Consider the following 21,445-nt stretch of genomic DNA (forward strand, 5'->3'; position numbering starts at 1 on the left):
TAGCAGTTCTTAACATGGCCTACTTCTGATGTTTGACTTAATAAGGAGCTTTGGACAGTCAGCTAACAGGATTAATGGGTTATGTGTATGTTTGAATCTGCATATTTGTATGCTTTCTTTTGTAAAGATAGGTTTTTCTGAAGAGTGTGGAATTTGCAAAGGGTGTTTCTTTGCTGCGCTCTCATCTCCTACTCTTTTTTTAATGCTTTAGTATTTCTCCAGCTTCAACTTTAGGTCAGAGTTTACCCATTTCACAGAAGTCTGGAGTTTTGCGGCGTTGCTCTCCTCTTGTATGACTCTGAGGAGAGGCCAATTCAGGAAGCTGAAGCAGCTCAGTGTTAGGATTTACACAAAGTCCAGATGAGCTGCTCATTGCTTTTCTCTTGCAGTGTTTTGTGTGTCTTCCATACAGAAGGCTAGGAGTGGATTTAGACTCCTTGACTTCTTCAGATATTCTGATCCCCCCCAAGATGCATATTTGCTGCTTGGGAATGCTGCCAGCTGTTCAGCTTTTATGTCACTGATGCTTCAGACTGGATTTGAACCGGTGAGTCGGAAGTGAAGAATTGCATATCTTACCTATTCAAAGTCCCTTTCCTGCTTCGGAGACATGAATGTGTGGTGGTTGCCCTGCTGCTTACAGCTTGGTGTTCTCGGACATGGAGCTGCTGATGTTGTTTTTACATGGTATAAAATAAGCGATGTAAAAAGACTTACGTGCCTGCGTTGAATGTCAGGTATTTGCTGGGCCTCTTGTGTGTGTTTGTGTGTGAAAGATTCATGAAACGTTTTAAAGAGATGGTAGTACTGTTGTTAAAAACACTGTTACAGAAAAATTCCTGTGATTCCATTTTTTTTGGTGCATCATTTTCTGCATTTTCCCTCTTGTTTTTATCATTAGTACCATTTGTGAAAACATCTGTATTTGTCTTAATTTGGTGCTTTTTTTTTACTCCCATCTGAAGATGCCACTTCTTGTCCTTGGTAGCAGCCAATAACAGCAGTGTTTAGACCTGGGGAATCCTTATTGTCCCTGCGTCCGTATAGGAATGGGCTGAATCCCAGATGGTGATTTCACAAGTGAGGCCTCAGCACTAGAAATGTACAAATAAACAGAGAAATTATTCGGTTACCTTACAAACAATACCTGCAAGGATGGACCAAGAATAAATGATGCATCTTATCAGTGTTGCTGTGCTTAGTTTAATGAGGGGAAAAAATATGAGAGCTAGAATTATTTACAAAATGATACATGAGGCGCTCAAAACATACCCTTGTGCTTATAATGTATGTGGCTAGATCCAGCAGAGTAAAGTGATTTTTAACTGTGAACGTAGCGTTTGTGGTCTGTCCTTCATGTGTCACAGCGTTTCTTTTCCAGAGTTGTGTAATGTCTCAAATCCCTGTTATTGCAAGATGTCTGCCTGAGTTGTGTCAGCTGGTTGGGTAATTGAACGTATTTGTAATCAGAAGGGAGCTCGCATCTTGAGCCCATGGCTTTTTGTTTCTTTGAATTTTCCTAAGCCTGCGAGATAACGGGGTTTGTGATTGGTAGAACAGGATGCTACCGACTCAAAAACTGGGCAAACAGATGAAGAAGAGTTAAGCGGAGCAGAAAGGTTGTTGTGAGGTAATAATGTTGCTGTTGAATAACTTGAGGTGATGAATTGTTTGAAGCAGCAGATGCCTTTAAGAGCCGAGATGGCTGTCACTGCTGTGTTTTGCTCCTAATTGATGGAGAACTGCACATAAAGGTGAAAGCATTCTTAGGTGATTGAATATTTCATATGGAAAACACAAGGATTCTGCATTTAGAGAGGCTGCAAAGATACCAACCGCAAAGAACTGTTCTCTAACACACAGCTTTAGAAAGTCCTTCTCTGTCATGCCTATTGGACCAAACTGAATCAAATGCATCATGCCTCTGACTGGACTTAGTCGTGACCCTTACATGGCTTGTAAGTAACTTCATAAAGTTCAACAACGCCAAGTACAAGGTCTTGCACCTGGGTCGAGGAAATCCCCAGTATCAGTGCAGACTGGGTGATGAATTGATCGAGAGCAGCCCTGCCGAGAAGGACTTGGGAATACTGATGGATTAAAAATTGGATATGATCCAGCAATGCGTGCTTACAGCTCAGAAAGCAAATCATATCCTGACCTGCATAAAGTGTGGCCAGCAGGTCGAGAGAGGCGATTCTCCCCCTCTGCTGTGCTCTCGTGAGACCCTACCTGGAGTACCGTATCCAGCTCTGGAGTCCACACTACAAGGTAGACATGGACCTGTTGGAGCGGGTCCAGAGGAGGGCCATGGAAATGATCATTTGGAACACATAGGCTGGAACACCTCGCCTATGAAGAAAGGCTGAGAGAGTTGGGGTTGTTCAGCCCGGAGAAGAGGAGGCTCCAAGGAGACCTTGTTGTGGTCTTTCAGCATATAAAAATGGAGGAAGACTTTTTACCAGGGCCTGTAGTGACAGGACAAGGGGCAACAGTTTTAAGCTGAAAAGAGAGTAGATTTAGTTTGGATATAAGGAAGGCATTTTTTATGATGAGGGTGATGAGACGCTTGAAGAGGTTGCCCAGAGAAGTTGTGGATGCCCCATCGTTGCAGGCATTTGGAGTCAGGTTGAACAGGGCTTTGAGCAACCTGATCTAGTGAAAGATGTCCTTGCCAGTGGCAAGGGGGTTGGACTAGATGGTCTTCGAAGGTCCCTTCCAACCCAAGCCATTCTACGATTCTCTCTCTCGCCCAAACTTCAGTTTTGCTTTATCCCTTAACTGACACTTTTCCATTTCATGGAAACAGGTAGGAAGGAAGCATACATAATCTGTAATGGGACGTCCCAGTGCTCCTGCAGAATCTATTTAGTGAGTCTTCAAGCACTGAATCTTGCTATGATTGAGCTTTGGTTTTTATTATTTCTTCCAGTGTAAAAGCTTGGTGATAGCTATCATGAGTGAAGTCTGTTCTTATCCTCCTTTGGAAAGCAGCTACCTGTTGGAGCAGGAGAACGATAATTCCTTGTGTCTTGGCTCAGCATAGCTCAGATACCCTGTGATCTTCATGTCTTCCTGTTTTCTTCAGCTACTGCTTACAGACAAAAGAAGCTTGTTAAAGGGACATTTCTTTTTAAAGCTGGGAAATAAAATGCTTTGGATGTGGTAGTCTAAAGCATGTGGAGGTCTACAGAAGGCATATGTAAAATCCTTTTTTCTTGCTTTCTTTGTCTGAAATTCAGTTTTCTGTCTTAGCAAGTCAGGGTTACTCTAAATTAAACCACGTTTTATGTGAGCAAGATCATCATTTTATCGCGGATGCCTTCACTCCTTTTGGACACAAGAGCACTCAAGACCAGAAAGTTTGCCTGCATCACGCAGAGGTGTGTTCCACTTTCCTTGGAAAAAGTGCTTGCCTGTCTACACATTGCCCAGAAAATAAATTTTGTAATACCAGACCAATGAGATTTTCTTCGAGATGTTGCTATGGTCTTGTATTTTTGAGGAGTTTACATGAGCAGCATATTACAATATACTACTTAAATAGGCAGGATACCATCTCTTTATCTTCACTCACTCATCACCTAGACCCTGCCAGGAAGAATTGCAGGAGTCTTGGTGTCGTGTGTGCTCAGCCACTGCCCCTTGTGGGAATTTCTCACCTTCAGATTCTAGAGGGATTGGAGGGAGGAAGAAAGCCTTAAGGGAGGCCCAGAAAACAAAGCAGAAGGATGATCTGGCAGACCATTAAGTTAGTCTTGTAAAGAGCAAACTGACTTCATCTCCTTGTTCTTTTGTGGGCTTTCTCTTCTGGCTTGACTAGTTTCTCTCCAAGTTCTGTGAAATGAAACCGGTTAAGATACAGAGAGATCACTCCAAAGCTTGGTTGTAGAAGAGGCTTTGTAAGGATTGGGGTGGACAGGGAAAGGAAAAAGATAGGAGCTGGAGGACTCCCAAAATGATTTGTCATATGATGTCAACGTGGCCTTTCTACGCTGGCCTTTCTACTACAAGTTTGATGTGATGGGGCAATATACAGAGAAACCCTTTACAAAAGTTACAAGTATTTGATATCTGGAGGAAACGTTAGCTTGTGCACTACATGTGGTTGTTTGCTGAACTTGGCCCCGAGCCCAAACACTATGTTAAACACTGATCTTGTTTCGCAAATGGAAATCTTCCACAGTTAAAAGGTAAAATGAGAATGTGTCCCCACCGAATAGAACTTGGCATTCCAGTTTTCAAACTTGCACATGGCAGTGAAATCAACAGACTGAACATCCATCTCGAGCTTCTGTTCAGCACTGGGCTCTGTCACTGGGTCTCTGCATCTTTCTGAAGCATTTTTTTATAGTGTAATATTTTGCTGTAGTAAACCAAATCTAAAATGTGATGCAACTTCATAATAGATGAAAGCTGGTCTAGAGCCGCAGGTTGGTTGGTTGGTGGGAGGAGAAATCTGTTCTTTCAGGGGAGCGAATTCTTGAACTAACTCAGCATGTACTCACTTCTAGTTAATGGAGTTTTCCATGCAGTAAATCACTAGTTTTTACTTCACTCTGATTTATCCTCCCGTAATACTACTGATTTTGTAGATGATCACTAAAAATGAAAGTATTGTTGCACACAAAGTTAAGGCTGGAAGTCCTAGCTGACAATATAGCCTCACTCCTAAAGTATATGCTTATAGGTAAAACCAGCTTAAGTTTACAGTTGCAGTTCTGCTTGCTTTTACCACCTTGATTTTTAAATTTTTTTTTTCCTAGTGGTGTGTTTAAATTTGGTCTGTACTATCTTTTCAGGTTCATGATGGAAATGCTAACTTAGACCTTCAAGTAGAGCCTCCTGTGTGGCACCACTGTCGTTAAGATATGTGTGCTGAGGGCTGATTTGCGAGTGGTATTGCTTTACAAACCTGCTGTCACCATTAGGAGCAACTGAAGAAGGTGTAGGATTCCAGAAAAACAAAGTTTAAGGAAAATGTGCAACAGGGAATTTTGGTGGCTAATAGGGGTGGAAGTGTCTTGTTGAGGGTGCAGGATGCTTCTACGAGTAGTTTTGTTGGCAAATAGTGTGGTGTATAGGTTGCCCGCTGGTAAATGCATGAAGATTTATGTTCCAACAATTTCAGAGACTTTGTGGCTACAGCTTATCAGTTAATAATGGAGTGTCCTTTTAAGAGGCACGCCAGTATAAATGTATGCTAGTAGGCTTCGCTTTCTCTCAAAGGAGGCCAGCAAGTATTGATATAACCTCTTTTTTCTTGTTGTTTTGAAGTTCTCTATTGTAAGTGGTTCTTTTTTAGTTTCTGACACCTTGGTTGCTGTGTTGAATACAATCTGCTAATTAAAATGATCGCTCATGCTGCCTAGTGGTAGGCATCAACATGCTGTGATTGTAAGACGTGGTGGCAGGGAATAAATGGTGTAATACTCCGTGCGTTTGGAATACCTGATCAGCCAGTCTCTGTGTTTCCAAGGCATATTGGCATAGTCTTAACTGTAATGGTAAAGAATTTCTGAGCTCTCACTGATGCAACTGGAGTGAGACTCTTCAGTATTTATAAACTGGTCATGAGAAGCAAGTCGATGCAGTTGAGGGCTGGCTGAGTGGGCGAGTGTGTCTGGGCTACGCGTGGCGAGGCGGCAGCTGTCAAGCATCATTCAGAGGGACCGGTTACGTAGCGTACCTAGCAAAGCAGTACAATGAAGCGGTCTTCGTCTTCAGAGGATTGGTGACTGGGTAAAAATGGTATTTTATTCCTCTTTATCAGAAACTGCCTCAATCTCTACTTGTAGAACAACTCAAGAAGGCAAGTAGAGACAATACGAGCCTGATGCTATGAAGAGGGAAATAAACCTGACTTGATTTATTTACGTGAGGGGATCGAGCTTTTCCTGGGTAGTGAAGTGAAATGTAGAGAGAACTGTTCCAGGGAAGCAGAAGGGCAGCTCTAGAAGAAGCTTGTCAGACTACTGCAAGGAGAATGTTCCGCAAATGGCGGACGGGCCGTGTAACGGGTCAGCGCCCTTGCTGGACGGGCGTCCTGGAGTCTGCACTTCTTCCTCCTCCAGCATAAGAATGCAGGGCCAGAACAGGCTGGGGTGGGGATTGCTGAATCTAAAGTTCTGTCGTCGGAGGCAACCATCTCTCAAATCCCGTTCACGAACGGATCAAGCTTCATATTAAAGCTCATAAGGTCTATAGCCATTGTTCTTTTGCCAATGCTGCCCTTTTGCTTTAGTGGCTCTTCTGTCTCCCTGGTGGATAACTGCACGTGGAGCTACAGTTCTGTGTAATAGGTATTGTGCAGAGCCAGATAAACGAAGATGCCTTTTCTAACGCTGCAGCTGCTTTATGTCATCCAGGGGGTCAGAATCTGAGATTTGCCCAGCTTGTGAGAAACAGCTCTTAGAAGTTTAGCTTGCCTGGTGGTGTGAATCGGAGCTCTTGGGTTTTACTCCTGTCTCTGAGATCTCTGGCTCTGAGTGGTGGTTGACTTTTGGGTTGATGAAAAACGCTATTGCCTTAACTTCCATGTTCCATCATACTTTTCTTTCCTGCTTACGTGGTTCTTCTATCAGAGGTTAGCATCCCTGTCGTGGACACGACAGAAAGGTAAAAACGAGCCCACTGTTTCATGGCAATTGACAGTGTAAACTGAAATCAATGACGTTTTAAGTTAGAATACTTTTTAAAATCAGCTGCGGCGGCCGTATCGCCTGTCCTGACGCCCCTGCTGTGGCCGTGTGGGCCATTAATGGGGCGGGCAGCATTAATGGCAGCAGCCCAGCTCCGTCTCCGGACTCACTGTAGTATGATCTGCAAGGCTCAGGAGTCAGAGCCCTAAGTCATGCCCCAAATTACTGGCGCCTTTTTTTCCTTATCCCTAATTACAAAGTGGGGATCGAATTCGCTTTCCAAGGGAGTAGCTAGGATTCGTGCTTGCTGGAGATACCAGGGCGGAACGGAACTCTAAAGAATGAGCAATTTCTTTCCACTTTTGAGCTCACTGTATAGGTGTTGTAGTCAGCAACAATGAATTGGTCTTTCTAATACCGCTTTACAACGCTTACCATTGTCTTTTAGAGAAGTTTTGCTTGCTGAGGATTTTTTCCTGACAGAATTTGAGGCTGTTGAAGCAACAGTAACGGAGGGATAAGCGGCTTACGTGGCAGTTCTTCTGGGGACTGGGGTCGCTCAGTGTCCTGCTTCGATGTTCCTCGTTTCAGATACTGCTCTGATAAACAGGAAAACACTTAAGTACCCCTCAACCCTCCACACTTAATCTAGAAAATCTACTGGTTTAGAGAAATGTTCTTGGAGAGCAGTAAAAGGAAAACAGCTGTTCGGGGATCAGGTCTGAGAGAAACTGAGTCTGTTTAAAATCACGACTTGATGGCACGGGTGGCCGAGAGGTTTTGTTCGCAGGTTTGTTGCTGTGTCCGTAACTCAGAGCGAGTAGTAGAGCGGGAACCCATCCTCCCTAAGCTGTGTCTGCAGCGTGTGAGAGGTTCTCAGTGATGAGCCTGGTAGTCTGCATTAGTTTGTTTGATGCTTTCCAGGTGTAAAACGGATGGCGTTCTTCCTCCATCTGGCGTGTTCAGGTGCTGGGCATCCTGTGATAGAGATTTTTATTAAGAGGTCAAATTTTAGCTGTCTTCAGCATGGAACCGGGGGTTTTGATAGTTTCCACCATGAAATAACCAGTTGTGAAGACTTTGAGGATAGCGGCAATAAAAAAAGGATGCAATTTTTTTTCTGTTTCCAGGTGATTGCACCTTCACTTTCCTCATAGCAGTGAGGATTATTTTACGAGGTTTGTTGCCTCCTGTGTAATTTTCAGTATTTTCTGAATGCAGTTGTTTTTAACATGACTTTTATAATAAACTGTTAAAACTCAGCAGCTCCCCTATAGGTCATGGGCCGCAAAGGGAGGAAGCTGTGTGTCAGGAGAGATAATGCGTGCCCCGTTTGACAAGCCGGGCTTTGTGTGATTCATCACAGATGTGTTTGGAAAACCCAAAACATCTGTTACATTGAAATGTGGAATGCAGGTCAGCATGCAGGCACATCAGCAGTCTGAAACAGTGCTGCTAGTGGCAAAGTTGCTGGTGATTTGTCTCAGAACTGAGTGGACCTTCAATTCTTATTTCTATATTTAAATAAAGGCAGTTACAGAATGTGACATTCAAGAAACAAATGGCTAATGCCTTACTTTCAGCTCTTCTTGCCCTGTTAAAACAGGAAAATCTGATCAAACTTTCAGCATTTCCGTTCGCTTATATATTTGAGTGTTTTTGTTTTCGTTGCTTTTGTGGCACGTATCTTCTCAGTGACCACTGCCTGCCCAGGAAAGAAATGGGTTTAGGATTGCAGAGCACAGTGCAAATAATCTAGAGACAAAACCCCACTCTCCAAAGTCATAAGGGGGGAAAAACCTATCTGACATCAAGGGAAAGAAATCCTATTGAGAATGACGTCAGATTCCAGTAACAGAATATGGCAAGAATCAGATTTGTTTTGAAACCTGGTAATATAATATGTTCTAACTTAACCTGGGGAAGGTGTGAGACGGTTTCATCCAAGGACACAAACAGAAGTACCAGCTCTAATTAACAGGAAGACAGTCCTCGGTGGCTCGTGAAGTGGTGTAGGATTTCCACATTAGACTATTACAGACAAGCTGCAGTGACTTGGGGATTGGAACTTTTTTACAGACCGTCCAGGGTGTCCCAGACGCGTTGAATGATGTTAGTCTGGTCGACCTGAACCGCTTCCCCACTCACAGACTAACTGATGACTTTTAAACTGGAGCTTGAAAGATCGCTGGAAACTTCTTTGTTAAATGTTAGAGACTCCAGTGTCTTCTCAGGTAAGTTGAGCCAGGAACTTGCATGGCAAGATGTAAGCACTTAACTGTTCGAAATAATCTTTTCAGCTCAGGAAAATGTCGTCCATCTTGCCGCGGTGTAATTTCCAGCTGAACGGGAGGGGAGTTTGCTGAGCTACGTAATGGTGGTCTGTTTAGCTGCTGAGGAGGGTGAGCGTGGGGTGGTTATTTTATTGTCCCTCCCCGATATTCTAGTGAGAGAAAACCTTTCTAATTCGGATGAGCTCGAAGTCAGTGTATTCTGTCACCCCGTCCGTTCCGTGTAGGTGTCCCTCGGTGAGCCTGGGGCATCCCGCGCAGTGTTGCAGTAGTGCAGGGCATCGATTCTAAGTGACAATTAACTGGAAGTGGTTTGGTTTAAATAGCAACTTGTATTGTTGCTGTGTAGTCGTCAACTAAGAGAACCAGTAAATCTAACAATTACAACACAGGAAACATTTCGGTAAGTATAGTTTGATTCTATTTGTAAAATTGTCATCAGGCGATTATAATAAAAATATTTTTAAAGTAGTAACACTTTTTTTAATAATTGCAAGCCTAATTTCAGTCGTGCAGAATTAGCGTATGTATACCTTACTGAAATGCAGGAGGATTAAGTTCACTGCTGAACAGTAGAATTAAATTTTTAATACTTTAAGCAAAAATTACGACAGCAGAAAATGCTGTTATCCTTGTGTTTGAAATGTCACTTTATACACACGCATGCACATACACAAATTAGTCTTTCATTTAAATTAATTAAAGTTGACATGCAAACCACAACAGAAAGTCTACTTGGGGATGAAATTACCAAAGTCTGTCGATATTTTTTTGCTTGGTTTGAATAACTGATTGTACTTGATATCATTTTCAGCCCCTATATAAAATCCATAAAACAGAGGAACTGCTGTGGTTGAAGGAACCTTTTTCATTTTCTGGCAGCCATTACATGCTGCCAGTACAAAACCCACTTTTTTTCTTAACAGTCCTTTCCCAAGCTCAAAAATGGATTTCCCCCCAGCCACTGTCATTCAATTATCACCTCAGGAAACGCATAGATATAACTGATGATCCCTTTAAAACATCCTGTGGTATTCCACTCCTCCCATCCTTCATTTTTCTTCTCGCTCCAGTCATTAAATGTAACATTGCCGATGTATATTTTATAGGGTGACCCTGACGGCTGTCGCTTTGAGGATGTGCAGAGATAATAAGATTGTGCATGTAATGAAGGGCAGATAAATAGAAAAATGTTTACAGGATGGAGTGTGGTAGTTTTAACTGCTTTATGGCTTGCTTCTCTCATATACTCACCCACGTGAACCACCACCGATACTTTAGCTTTAAATAGCAAAAATGTGATGTATTACAGGCGTTGGGAAACATATCATTGCACTATAGCCAGTAGCAGTAATTTTTTTTTTTTTTTTTTGTCCCACACCTGAACTCTAGCAATATACAACCAAGAAACTTAATTACTGAGCTGGTAGAAAAAGAAAGTGCAGTTAAAGGGATGATGTATCGGTGCTCGGCACCTTCATTTGAGAAAATCCTATTCCTTGTATTGTGCTGCTAAATTTTCAATGTCAGCAGAATTGATGGAAAATTGTACGTGAAGGGGAAAAGACAACGGTCCAGTATAGACTACAGCGAGCTCTGCCCCGAAAGCTGTTCTGAATACTTTGCATTTAATTTATCTGGGTGTTTACCCCTTTCTCCTTTTCGTCCTGAGGTGTGAGCTCCAATATTGAGAACTTCCAGTTAACAAGAGGCTGTCAGTGAAAGATGTTGCATGAAACAGCTGGGAACCCCGGGACTCTGATGTGGGTTGTAAAAGGGAACGAAAGAATTGCTGGCTCAAGAAAATAGGCACTGCTCCATCTTTGCAAAAGCATTTAGTCTCTGTTCTTCAGAAGCACGTTGTGCTTAACTCACCTGGCCCACGTGCGTTCTGTTAGGGGTGGCATCGGGAAGTAAGTGACCGGGGAGAAGGGCTGGGTGTTGGCGTTCGCTAGGGAGAGCAGACGGCTGTGGAACCACTGCGGGCTGGAAGGAACCTGCAGCGTGTGCCAGCCTGAGCCTCCATAGGAGGAGAGGTGCGCTGGCTCCGCAGGGGCTCACCTGCCCCCTCCAGGCTCCGCGTGAAGCAGTTCGTGCGCTGCGCCGGGGCGCGTCCCGTCCGTGCCGGGAGGCCCCGCGGCCGCGGAGCCGGCAGGCGCCGGGCGGCGGCTGAAGAGCTGTGCGGGAAGGCAGGCGGCAGAGAGGAGGCTGGGGAGGGCAGGGGAGGGGAGGAGAAGTGAGGTGATCGAGCAGATCGGGATTTCTAACCTCAGAAATGTTGATGGTATTGAGTTGCAAAGGGGAGCTAAGTAGAAAATAAATCCTCGACAAATGTGTATAAGGCGAGCAGGTTCTTAACTCCTTCGCTATTTTGATAACCTCTTAATTGATCAGGCGCCAGAGATCCCCGTGGGGCATACCTGGTGACGCTGGTAGCGGTTATGCGGTCCTGGAGAACTATAACTGACACTATTAAAGATAGGCTCTAATAATTAATAATGGATGCAGCCAACAGTCTGTGAGTTCCTGTGGGGATTAGAAACTCTGTTGATTAACAAAGAGGAGTCTCTGGAGGAAGAAGCCTTAATTACAAAAGCTTTCTTTTCATTCTGGCATGACGTACAGCTGGAGAGAGGGTCAGCAGCTTTTAACTGTGGCTGAGGCTTAAAACAATGCACTAGTGTGCTAAGCATTTGTTTTTGCAGAACCGTTAAAGCTGGTATTTAAATCCCTATAAATGAAAAAAAAAAATGTTCACATAGAACAAGTAGCGAGGGCAAGTTCCAGAATACGTTAATTATCTTATTTCCTACCTATTAAATACAAACACTGGAAGAGGTTAGCAAAAATGAACTACATGAAAATTGTGAGTTAGATGTGGCACAGAGACATGTTATTTGTGTGGGGTTTTTTCAGGCTATGGACAATAACATTTCGGTTTCTCTGCGGTTTGCTAAAACCATACAGTCAAGAGGTAGGAATGAAACCAGAATATCCAACTGGAAGAAAAAGCAGCTTGTATGGAGGGCAAAGGGAAAGCTGAACTGTTGAGGAACAGTCAGCCCGTACTGTGCTTAATAAGTATGGGTAAGTCCATCCAGTAGGCCTGGTTTTGAATTATGAAGGAGTTTTAGAGCCTGAGTGCCACCAGTAGAGCTGTTCACATAGTTTGAGGTTAATTGGTACAATTGTCCTTCTCACACAGGATTGATTTTGGCCAGTTTATAAATCTTCTGTCTCTCTGTTTCTATACAGTTTTCTGTACAAAGTAAACTTAAAAAGGATGTGCTGAGACTTAATTTGTAAATACTTCATTGACTTTGTCATCAAATGGAAGATGCTATACAATGGTTGTGTTACTGTGTTAGTGCAGATAAATGTTTGTGACAAATGAGAGATTATTTACATCCTATCTCCTATATCTCTTTCTTTTTTTTCCTCCCTGCTTTGCAGTCCCTGTTCATTGACTCTTGTACTAGTGATTCCATTACTCTTTGTGTCTCCTACCACTTCCAGTTCCCATGCATAATTTTGTTGTGAGAGTTGGGTTTAGTTTGCACTCATCCGTTATGCTGGGGGTTTATTTTTTAATTTTATTTGTGAAGGAGAGCAAATACATTCTCTCGGGAGAACTACAAAAGTGATCTGTGCGTTTGGTTAGCCAACATGAAAAATGAAATTATTTTAGTCTCTTCACTGCTTGAGGAACTTTGGAGTGAAATCTTCAGGTTCCAAACTTGTTTCAGCACTATCAGGAGCAACACGGTTCTCTGATGACCTGTTGTATCATAGGCCTGTGTCAGCTCTCTGAACAAAAGCATAATAATTTGTAGGAGATAGAAGCTCACTCTTTCTCTTGCCTGTAGAGGACTAAGCAGCGTAGCAGTGCTCGTTTAGCAGAAACAGTTAGAAAGCATAAGGCTGTATCTGATAGCAGGTTTTTTCCACAACAAAATGAAATCCAGAAAATACAGATGGAGCCTTAGCTGGATTCCCAGCTAATCCTGTGAATTGGGGGTAGATTGACAGCATAAATAACCAAGGAGTTAGCCTGGGTTTCTTGTATACCTATCTCCTTTTTTGATGCCCTCTTGGCCAGCCTGTTTTGCCAGGAGTTTCAAGTAAAAGATGAAACCAGCTAGCTTACCTTGCTGTTTACAGAACAAGGAAAATGGAGTATGAGGACAGCCAGTCTTCTAAAATTGTAGGTAGAGTTCTTAGCAGAGACCAGGCAGAGGAGGCTGTATTGCCATCCGAAAGATAAGTGGCTAGAGGAACTTCTAGATAAAATGCCTATAATTTTAAAATATGCTAGAGAGCTGAGACCTGCAGGATACTCCTTAGAGAGCAGCCTGCAATTTTTAATGTGGTTTTTGTAGTGTTAGTAAAATATTGCTTGGTTCTTAAAAATGTCTCTTAAAACTTCAGCAATGTTTTAGATTATGCAGTATTCCTGCGCACCCAAGGTGGACATTAATCAGTGCTACTGAACAAGCTGCTGAGACTTACTGCTTAATTAGAGCACATGCAAACCTATTTGTCAGAGCTGGCAGAAGCATGTAGACCAAGCTTAAAATTGTAAAAATATCTAGGTTCAACTCTTCTGAGCTGCACACAGCTGTTTATTCTCTTTCCTGCTGCATTTTTTCAATATTTCAGCATGTTTAGACCAGACAAGAGTTCCAAACTTTCTCTATCTGGATCTAGGCTCCTAACGAGAAATAGCCGTGCGGTGCTCTCCACTCGCCGTTTCTGCCTTGGTGTGGTGGGCTGTGCTGTTCCGGAGGTCAGAGGATCGGTTGCACAACTGTGCTAGTCTGTTGCATACATTCGTGCCTCTTGTATTAGCAGCTCTTGGGTATGGAGATGCATGTGATGGAAGGGACTGACACCTTCAATTTTGTTTCCCAGTCTAACAGTGTATGGCAATGTTCTGGGTTGTTCTGTAAAGTTTCAGGAAGCAACCTGGAGGTGGCAGACAGCGATACACTGGTCTGTACCGAAGGTATGTACTATACGGCTCCCGTTATGCAAAACTGCACGTGCAGTCCATTTTCTTGATATACCCCTTGGCGTGCAACGTTTGAGCAGATGTTGTAACCAAGACTGTAAAGCCAGGGATAGAGTGGAAGAGGGAGGCACTGGGGACAGTGTTTTTACCACAGGACTTTAGTAATAGGGAGCATTAGCTAAATTGAGTTGACTTAATAAAATCTTGATGCATTCCAGAAAGACTGTGAATTCATTAAGACCACAGCTGGACAATCTGTTCCCCTCTGGTCTGCCATGACTAGTTTATAACCATTGAAGAGAGTTGTCATTTACCTTTTCTGTTTAATTACTGTAAAGCTATTCCCCTCCCGTGTGATTACACACACACACCACCACCCCCCCACGCCCCCCCCACACCCCCCGGCAGAGCTAGGCTCTGGGGAAATTAAACAGCAATTATTATGTTTGCTCACTCTGTTATACCATAACAGATACTTGAAGGTAAGTTGATGTGTTTGTGTGATTGGCTTCTGTGGGAGCAGCTTCTGCTGCAGCAGGGCTGTCAAAACCTCTCATATCCAGAAATGCATACATGGTGTTAATCCTTTGCTTACCTAAGGCAAGACTAAACACAAACATGGGACACAGCTTGTATTGTGTATTTTACATTTGAAAACTACTGATAAGAAGTGAGGAACCAGGACACGCAGCACTTACTGGCACTCATAGTTTGCTAAGGGTATGGGAAGAGTTTGTAACCTGCCCTGGTGTTTTGTGATGTGGCTTGGAGAGCTTGACTGAGCTGCAAAAAAATACGAGTGAGACCAGTGGGTGAAAATGGTGGGAGAGGTAAAAGAAAGGTGCCACATGCCAAGGAAGTAATCTCCTAATAAATGCAGTGCAAGGAGGGGTGCTGGGGTAGGGAGGGTGTGGGCTGTTGGGCACTTGAAGGCTTTTGTCAGCTCAGCCTCCAGAGCTGAATTGCAGAGGTCTCACTGCTGCATATTCCAGTGGGAGTGGATCTGAACCATTTCTTCCTCTTTATAAATAATCCCTAGAACAGAGCTAAGAGGAGATGAAGTGTGACTTTTTTCTAGGTACCTACAACATGGGCTCAAATGGCCTTGGCAGGAGAAGGCAGGAGATTGGAAGAGTTGTAAGCTCTGCATGTACTTCAAAATTGATGAAAGCTGAACAATGGCTTTTAGTGAAGAATGTGTCCCCCTTCTGTCTTGTGAAACTTCAGTAATGGGAATGTACAGAACCATAGTTTGGGTTGGAAGGGACCTTTAATGGTCATGTAGTCCTACCCCCCTGCAGTGAGCAGGGACATCTTCAACTACAGCAGGTTGCTCAGAGCCCCGTCCAACCTGACCTTGAATGTTTCCAGAGATGGGGCGTCTACCACCTCTCTGGGCAACCTGTGCCAGGGTTTCACCACCCTCTGCATAAAAAATCAGATATTCTCAAGGAAAGGTGGCATTAAAAGCCTGAAGAGTGCTTCTTGTTTTGCTTTATAAGTGTTTGATAAATTGCTTGGGACAGTCAATCAGTTGTTAACATAGAAAAATGGAGTTGTGTTTGCAGAAAAGAGAGGTGGTGTATCAGGTGGAGGTGAGGGTGTTACTATGAACAACTGAGAAGACTGGGAAAGAAATGAATCCTCTCCCCCACTAATGGAAAAAGCTGTATCTTGATGGAGCTGATCTGGGAGGGTACTAATAGTGTCTCTCTTGGATGCGGCACAGTACAGGAATTAGAGCTGCTTGTTTGAGGGATGGTGTCGGAGTAGACTTGTGGGTCATTTTATTGGGACGTTCCTTCTAACACTGGATGTATTGGTAAGTGATACAAATGGACAGTTGTCAGCAGCATCAGTATCTGGGGATCTGAGAGATGTGGTGAAAGAAGCAGTGACTTGGACGTGGAAACCCTTCCTGCTGGACAGTTGCCTCAAAATAGTGGCGATATTACCACCAAACATCTGGAATGTTACGACTGCTCTGATTCATTCAGACTGGGAGCTTTGCTGAGGAATGGTTTTGCATGTGCTATGAGGACCTGCTTCATTGAGCATTCATGTTACTCACTTGCATATGAATTATGGGTCACCCATGTATGTGCAGCCATATCAGATTTTGCTAGTTCACGTTCAAAGTGGTGATAAGCTGGGTCATGCATCCCTTACGTTTACCGTTTCATTGTGAGGCTTTGCAGTGGTTGTTAATACCTGTTTTATTGGTGGTTCCAGACCTTGGCTAAGCAAGAGCGTATTATTGAGAGCGGAGAAGAGGGTGACAGAAGTAGTTGGATGGTGCTTATTGCAAAAGAAGGCAGTCTCCTCCTAACTTCAGATGGTCTGTGCACTTCAGGCCACTAAACTGTATTAGAGGGTGATGAATAAGGTCACTATTTCAAGCAGCAGGTTCAGCCCTCCCTGGACTTGGCTTGCAAGCCTTGAATTTCTCTTCCACCATCAGCCAGAGACCTCACCACAGGTAGCAGTTGCTTCAATGGTCTCACCCTTTCCTTAATTTATCTCTGAAGTTTGGAAATGAGGGAGATGTCACTCCTGTTGAGTTGAACGAGTGTAACGATCCAATGAAGGATGGTTCATTGTCTGTCAAAGTCTGCTTTATCTTGTGTGATTTTAGTGTGTGTGTGTTACTAGCAATACCCAGTTCCTGACACAAAAAACTTCAAATGAGACATAAAATATATTTGCAGGTGGTCGGGTTAGGACTATTACCCTGGGTGTAGATGTGCTACCCAGAAAATCACATTCAGAGCAGCTGCTCTCAGCCCTCCCCCAGTGAACGAGCACCAGACCGCCTCAGTTCATCATGCTGTGCGCAATTAGAGTACAGAGATGTAGGATGCGTTGACTGTGAGACCTTGTGGTGAGGTGAGGTGAGATCACCAGGAACAAAATGATCATTACAGGCCATTCATGTCAGCAGCGTTTATGCTTTTCTGTTTGCTTGCAAGCAAAAACAGCAGCTAATTTGCAAGGCTGCCTTTTGTAAAAGGGCTTTTGATCAATGCTTGCCTGTGTTAATGTTTCAGTAGGCTATTGATTTCTGCAACAGCTTTTGTTCCCTGAATTTATGTGCGATGGGTTTCAGCCGTGCACACTATGCATGTTTGATTAAAGTTCATTTGACTTCACTTGCAGTGAAGCTGGAAGCTGTTCTTACTCTCTGTTTGTAGAACCAAAGCTTTCCTGACTTACTCCTTTGTGCTCAAGCTTCTGCCGCCCGTGCAGTCACCAGTATGCTGCTGCTAATCCTTCCAGACTCGCTCCGCTCCAGCATTTAGTCCCTTAGGTAGACAATATAATACTGGATGGCCAGGCAGCTGATACGATCGGGCATGGAATTTTTTCAGCGTAGTGCATGTCTAACCTGTGTGTACGTATATAACGCTGACATTCTCCGTCGGTGCTTCCTCTCCGACTTTTACTTCTCCAGCCTTGTCAGAAAGTCGAGTCGTTCACTGACCTGTAGCTGTGCAGTCTGACGATGAATTGGAAGTATAAAATATTTTCTAGTTCTTTAATATATCCAGATGTTACATATTGATGTACATATACTATATATACAGATGTTATACACCCCCATAAATGGGGTAAAAATGGTTGTTGAATAAACTTCTATTTCATCTTTGGCTGCATGCAGTTGTGACTGCAGTTTTGAGAGGGTCTCCGGAAAAAAAACATTATGATCATTTATAAATACACACCGTTTCTTTTTTAAAAGTTTGGTTTATGATGTAGCGCAATGTAAAAGTTGTTAAACTTCACTTGGGACCTGACGGGTTTGCGATGTGTAAATAGAGCTCAAATAGGTTCCCATTTCCTCTTTTAAGATGGGAGGAAAACAGATTGGTTTGCACTCCGCTGTTGCCGTGTCAGAGGGTACGTTAATTCACTGACATGAAGACACGGGATTTACTGACTTGCTCCTTGGTGCTGGCACCTCGGATTTGATATAAATGAATTTATAGGTAAAATGTAGCTGGTTTCATTTGCAACAGACTTTCTACCGCTGAAAAGGATTGCATAAGCTTTTCTGCAGAGCCTCGTCGGCCGCCTGGCACAGGTCATATCCTCGGTTTGACAAACAGTTGTGCCAGATGGACTTTGAGCCCCTTTAATGGACTCCAAGTAAAATGTTATTTCTAAAGCAAACAGGAACGGTTGGACATGCAGTAGCAGAGCATGGTGTGTAGCTGGGTGTCAGAGCTCCGTGTTCTGCCCAGATCCGACACAGCTTGAACGCTCATCGCCAGCCTGCACCCATTCTAGTTTTAAATTCTCTTCAGGAAAGAGTTGTGTGGCTTGGGGTTTTTTTAGTAGGGCTTTTGTCCTTCAGGATCAACAATTGTAGGTAACAATTAAATTTGCCCACTTACTCCTACCTCCTCCTCACCAAGTATCGCTCTGAATACAGTTTGGTGTGAGTATTGTTCAGGTCTGTGGTGGAGATCAGTAGCATCAATCGCGGTCTGTAGCAGTGCAGATTAAAAATTCATCTATTCTGTCCATCGCCAGAAATCAAAGTGGTGGTTGTGTTCTTTTTCTGGTGTTTCTATTTTTAGGTTAATCATTGGTAAATTCTTAAGTGTCTCAAATGCCAGCAGTTAATGTCTAGAACAACATCCTCCTTTTGTCTTTCAAGTGTTTCAGTGGTACAGATGTTGGTTATGGCTGTAATTGCTTGTTTGAGGCCCTTGGGAGAGTTTGAATTAAGGGTGTGTCTTTATTAGAGTTAACTTGAGTGATCTGCCCGGAGTATGGGCTGCAGGATTTCCCCACAGAGGGAGCAGGCTGAGGTTATGTTATTTGATCACATAAAACGCAGTTCAAAGAAACCCTTTTTGTGGGCAATCCAGGTATGTTTGTTCTGATGTTGATTTTTCAAGGGGCTGGTTAGAACTTCTCCGTTTTTCTTTTGCAACTTGAAAGAAACACCACCTTTTACCTTAGAGGCAGACAAGTCGCCAGGAAATGATGGGGTTTCAAAGTAAGAGAAAAGAGATTAAAACCACATGCTGTTCTTTAGTTCGGCATTACATCCGCCGGCTTGAATGGCAGCTGCTCCAGTTTTTGAATGTAAGCCAGATTCATTATGCTGTGAAATTATCACTCATTTCTCTAGGTGTGCTCTTCTAACTGCTTAATTAATTTAGATGTGGGCATATATATTCAAATTAAAACACTATTTACTGTAGTAGGCTTGAGTTATGGTTATAGACTTCTCGTTGAACATGGGTTTTTTCTAACTTTTAGCTTCTTAAACGGGACTATTTAAAAATATCTGTACTCAGAACGTAGGTTGACAAAATGGCAGCATCTGCTTGAACTGATCCTTATTCTTTCTGTAAACAGCAGAGGGTTCCTAGCGGTTGCCAGTTACTTGTGACCGCTCCCTGGAAGGTAGTGCCCCTCCGGACGCGGTGGCTCCGGAGCTGTGCAGGGTGTCACCAGCAAGGCAAGGGCACCCCTTCCGAGTTGCTGATCCAGGTGGAAGCTGGATACTTACTACCCAACCTCTTTCCTAGTGGAGGAGGAGAGGAGTGAAAGGCATTTATTTACTTCTGTTCCTCCCCCGCAAAAGCAAACAAAAAAATAACGAGGATTTTTTTCTGTCTTAGCTAAAGAATTCTTTTGTCTGGCTGAAATACATCATGAAGCTTCCTACAAAAATCCACGTGCTCGCATACAGAGAGCAAAAGGGAGGAAAAAAGCTGACAAGTCAGATTTGCATGGCCCTCTAACATACTCCTTCTGTATTTGCAGGGAGAACTAATCACCTTCTATTACTATTGGAAGAAAACCCCTGAAGCAGCAAGTTCTCGAGCCCACCGTAGGCATCGAAGACAGGCTGTGTTTCGGAGAATTAAAACTCGAACTGCTTCCACTCCAGTCAACACTCCCTCCAGGCCCCCCTCCAGTGAATTCTGTAAGTGGAAGCTAAAAGCAATGCGTTTGTCTTTGTTTAGATGCAGGGAGCAACAGTTAATATAATGGTGCTGTGCCTTCAAGTGAAAGAAGCAAGGAAATGGAGTTCAGGCAGTCGCCCTCTCCTGTTCCTATACCATTATGCTGGAATGTGGTAGGCATCTTTGATCACCAAGTGCTTTGTGCAGTTCTTAAACATAAAAGCTTCCTGCAAGGATGAAAACATTGCCCTGGTACTGAATTTCCCTACTCTTTTCTTGGTTTTGTGTTGTATTTTCTCCAGGCTTATTACAGTAATGGGAATTAGAAAATGCAAAAAGAAGGAAGTCCTTCATCCCTTTGGAAGTCCCTTTCATCCTTACTTGGTGACCCATACCTTCTGCTTGATCTCAGGCTGTGTGCTGCAGCCAGCACTGTTGTACCTTAATGCATCTTGGAAGAACTTTGGCCTTGACTGAAGCACAAGTGTCTAAACAAAGGATAATTACCCAAACCGGTGAAATGTCCTGCATTGCAAAGGGTTATGATTAGTAATGTCCACAGGGATATATAAACTCTTATCCCTATGTAAAAGGCTTATGTTACCCTGTGAGTTCTCAGGCTTTCTGTGGACTAAACCCAGCACATTTCACGTGCCTTCTGAAGAAAAGGGACTATGGAAGGCAGAAATTGGCAGAACCTTTTAATAAGGGGGAGGTAGAGGATGTGGTGAGCAGGCAGGACAGAGAGTTCTGGAGAGGAGGATATTAGGTAGTGAGGAAGGACCATTAAGTTCTCCTTTCTGAAATTAATAGGATTTATTTATTGCCGATTTCTGCGTGCACAAGGAGTGAGTATCTCGACTGTACAGCTCGATCCAAGGTACACAGCACTACAGAGTGCCTGTGGCTGGAAGGCCCCAGCCATATGGATCCGGCTGCAGGAGGAGAATAAAAATCAATTCAGTAAAAGAAAACAAGTTCTAGCCTGGTGTCAGTTTTGCAGTCAGGTTTTAAACACCTACAAGAATTAATGTAGAAATTATGGTAGTGCCCTGTGTTAATTTGAAGGGTAATGAGTTGGTGACCAAGGCTAATGGCAAGTACTGTAGAATCCCTCCCTCTCTATGACCTGCATGTATTGCAAAATACCCTCTTGGAACCTTTAGAAAAACACTATTCTTGCATCAAGGACGTCTTTTCTAATTAAAGATGTGAACAAAAGCAGCCACAGGGCTTTCTGCTTGTGACAAATTATAGACCTGTTACGTTGTGAATTTATAGTGGTGGTGTTAGAAAAATGCAGTACTCTCAATAAGAAAGGATTTACGCCTGAGTTGTTTTAGAAGATGAGGTAAGATACAGTTTTTGTGATGTCTGCAGATTTTCAGTGATTTAGATGGTGCTTTTTAGCTCACAGACTTGTAATCAGCTAATTTGCTGTGTACTGCTTGCCACAATGGAAAGCGACCCTTTCCATACTCTCTACTTCTTCAAAACATAACATTCATTAAATGTAAGTTTGCCACAGGTTAAAACTCTTAAGGAGGCTTGCAGTAAGAATTGGAAAGCTGGTAGTAT

The 21,445-nt window shown here is 43.3% G+C and overlaps 1 protein-coding gene across 1 annotated transcript in view; it reads left to right on the forward strand.

Annotated features, from left to right (window-relative positions):
• Nucleotides 1–21,445, forward strand: part of RERE (arginine-glutamic acid dipeptide repeats) — a gene marked incomplete at its 3' end in the record, with an annotated part of 176,956 nt that overhangs the window by 141,717 nt on the left and 13,794 nt on the right. The window contains exon 11 of the mRNA XM_082009482.1: nucleotides 19,725–19,887. Within this exon, the coding sequence (XP_081865608.1) occupies nucleotides 19,725–19,887 (163 nt within the window). The remainder of the gene's footprint in view (nucleotides 1–19,724; nucleotides 19,888–21,445) is intronic.

Source organism: Phaethon aethereus (assembly GCF_964289735.1).
Source record: "Phaethon aethereus genome assembly, chromosome: 21".
Taxonomy (NCBI): Eukaryota; Metazoa; Chordata; class Aves; order Phaethontiformes; family Phaethontidae; genus Phaethon; species Phaethon aethereus.